Below are 2500 nucleotides of genomic sequence, written 5' to 3'. Positions count from 1 at the left end.
ACACACACACACACACACGTGAACAAACAAACACACACACACACACACACACACAAACACAGGTGAAGGAACACACACACACACACACACACACACAAACACGCAAGTGAACACACACACACACACACACACACATGAAGGAACACACACGTGAACAAATCCACACACACGCGAACAAACACAAACACACACACACACACACACACGTGAACAAACAAACACACACAAAGACACGTGAAGGATCACACACACGTGAACACACACACACACACACACACACACACACACACACATACATGTGAAGGAACACACATGTGAACAAATCCACACACACGCGAAAAAACACACACACACACACACACACACACACACACACACACACACACACACACACACACACTCACAGGTTCTTGATTTCCACGGCTCCTCTGAAGGCTTTCCTAGGGATCCCCTGGATCTGGTTCTCACTGAGGTCACTGGAGAGAGAGAGAGAGATGGAGGGAGAAACAGAGAGAAAGGGATAATGTTTAGTTTTGCACAATAAAAGTGTACACACACACATCTTTTAGATTCTATTAAGCACGTCCACCGAATCAAGAGGAACACAATCTCTGAGGTCATTTAAATCCAACATTGTTTCAGTCACTCCTGCTGTCATCCCAGCTCCTCCTCACCAAATGACCCACACAATAACATCACCTGCAGAGGGCAGTAGTGACCTCCTCTTCCCTCTCTCTCTCTCTCTCTCTCTGTCTCTCTCTCTCTCTCTGTCTCTCTCTCTCTCTCTCTCCCTCTCTCTCTCTCTCTCTTACGCTCTGACTTCTTCATTCCTTCCCCCCTTTCTCCCTCCTCTGCCTCCTTTCCACATACACACATGCATACACAAACTGTACACTTCAGCAAATACACACTCAAGCACAAACACACACACACACACACACACACACACACACACACACACACATGCGCGCCGGCGTCTGCAACCAACACTAAATCTACCGCCCACAGCAAGTGAAAGCCATCACCAGTTGGTATAGCAACTTGATTTAAGGGGAGGAAGAGAAAACACACACACACACACACACACACACACACACACACACACACACATGTCTGACATATGGACTCCAATAACACCGTTACAAGTGTCTGTCCTGGTAGTAAATATAACTGATAGATACATAGAACAGTAATGTCGAGTGCTACACCGGGATTTGGGAGTGTGTGTGTGTGTGTGTGTGTGTGTGTGTGTGTGTGTGTGTGTGTGTGTGTGTGTGTGTGTGTGTGTGTGTGTGTGTGTGTGTGTGTGTGTATGCGTGTGTGCGGGCGGGCGTGTGTGTGCGTGTGCGTGTGTGTGTGGTAGAAAACCATATAACTCATGTTTCTCTTACAGGGAGACGTAAGAGGTGGAGGAACTGTAAAAACGAGAGTGATCAAATCTTATGGAGGAAGAGAAACAAGCATGTGTGTGTGTGTGTGTGTGTGTGTGTGTGTGTGTGTGTGTGTGTGTGTGTGTGTGTGTACCCGACTAAACCAAGGGTAACAGGCGAGCTCAGACACCCGTCTGACAATGTAACCTTTGGGCCTTTGACCCCCATAGGTCTGCTTGTGGTTGACCCCTGCTAAGGCTACTTGACCCCTGCAATGCTAATCGGCTAACGGCTAATGCTAAGCCACATTCCTCAGATTCCAACAGCTACACACACACACACACACTCTCACACACACACTCTCACACACACACACACACACACACACACACACACACAGAACCACAAAATCACACACGCACACACGCACACACGCACACACACACACACACCATCGTTGTGCTTGAGAACATCACCTGTTTTTCATCTTACACTCTTCACCTTGAAGATGAACAAAGAAAAGGCGAGAGAGGGAGAAGTACTGCAGAGAAAGAGAGCGGGAGGGAGGGAGGGAGGGAAGGACAGAAGGAGGGAGGGAGGGAGGGAAGGAGGGATTGAGAGAGAGGGAAAGAAAGAGGGCTCCTTGCTCTAAAGCAGCTGGTCTCAGCACTTTTGAAGATATTTCTTCAGTGGTAGTAACCTTGTCTTGTTCAATAATACTTCAACAGGCAAACACACACACACACACACACACACACACACAGAGGAACGGGTTCTCTCTGAACAGAGTCATGTGTTTTAAAGGACAATTATGATCACTGTGAGCTTTGAAATAGAGCTAAATGGCCACAGAATGAGATTATGAAGGTATTTTTTGGTCCACACAAAAGCGCTTTTTTAAAATCTGGAGTCACACACACACACACACACACACACACACACACACACACACACACACACACACACACACACCTGTAGTTTGTAATTCAGTCAAACTTCACTGTACCTCCACAATCCAGTGATCAAACGCAGACATGGGTTAGAAGCCGAAGTTATTAGATTAGGTCCAAAGCGTGACTGGCTGACAGCATACCGCCCTACCTAGAAACCAGAATCCAGGAGAATCCAGG

The 2500-nt window shown here is 47.2% G+C and overlaps 1 protein-coding gene across 1 annotated transcript in view; it reads right to left on the bottom strand.

The window, feature by feature from the left end:
• Positions 1 to 2500, bottom strand: part of slit2 (slit homolog 2) — a gene marked incomplete at both ends in the record, with an annotated part of 47879 nt that overhangs the window by 31812 nt on the left and 13567 nt on the right. Inside the window, one exon of the mRNA XM_083692861.1 lies at positions 405 to 476. Coding sequence (XP_083548987.1) covers positions 405 to 476 — 72 coding nt within the window. The remainder of the gene's footprint in view (positions 1 to 404; positions 477 to 2500) is intronic.

The sequence above is a fragment of the Argentina silus genome (assembly GCF_951799395.1).
Source record: "Argentina silus genome assembly, chromosome: 21".
In the NCBI taxonomy this organism is placed as follows: domain Eukaryota; kingdom Metazoa; phylum Chordata; class Actinopteri; order Argentiniformes; family Argentinidae; genus Argentina; species Argentina silus.
This window is presented reverse-complemented; position numbering and strand designations above follow the sequence as displayed.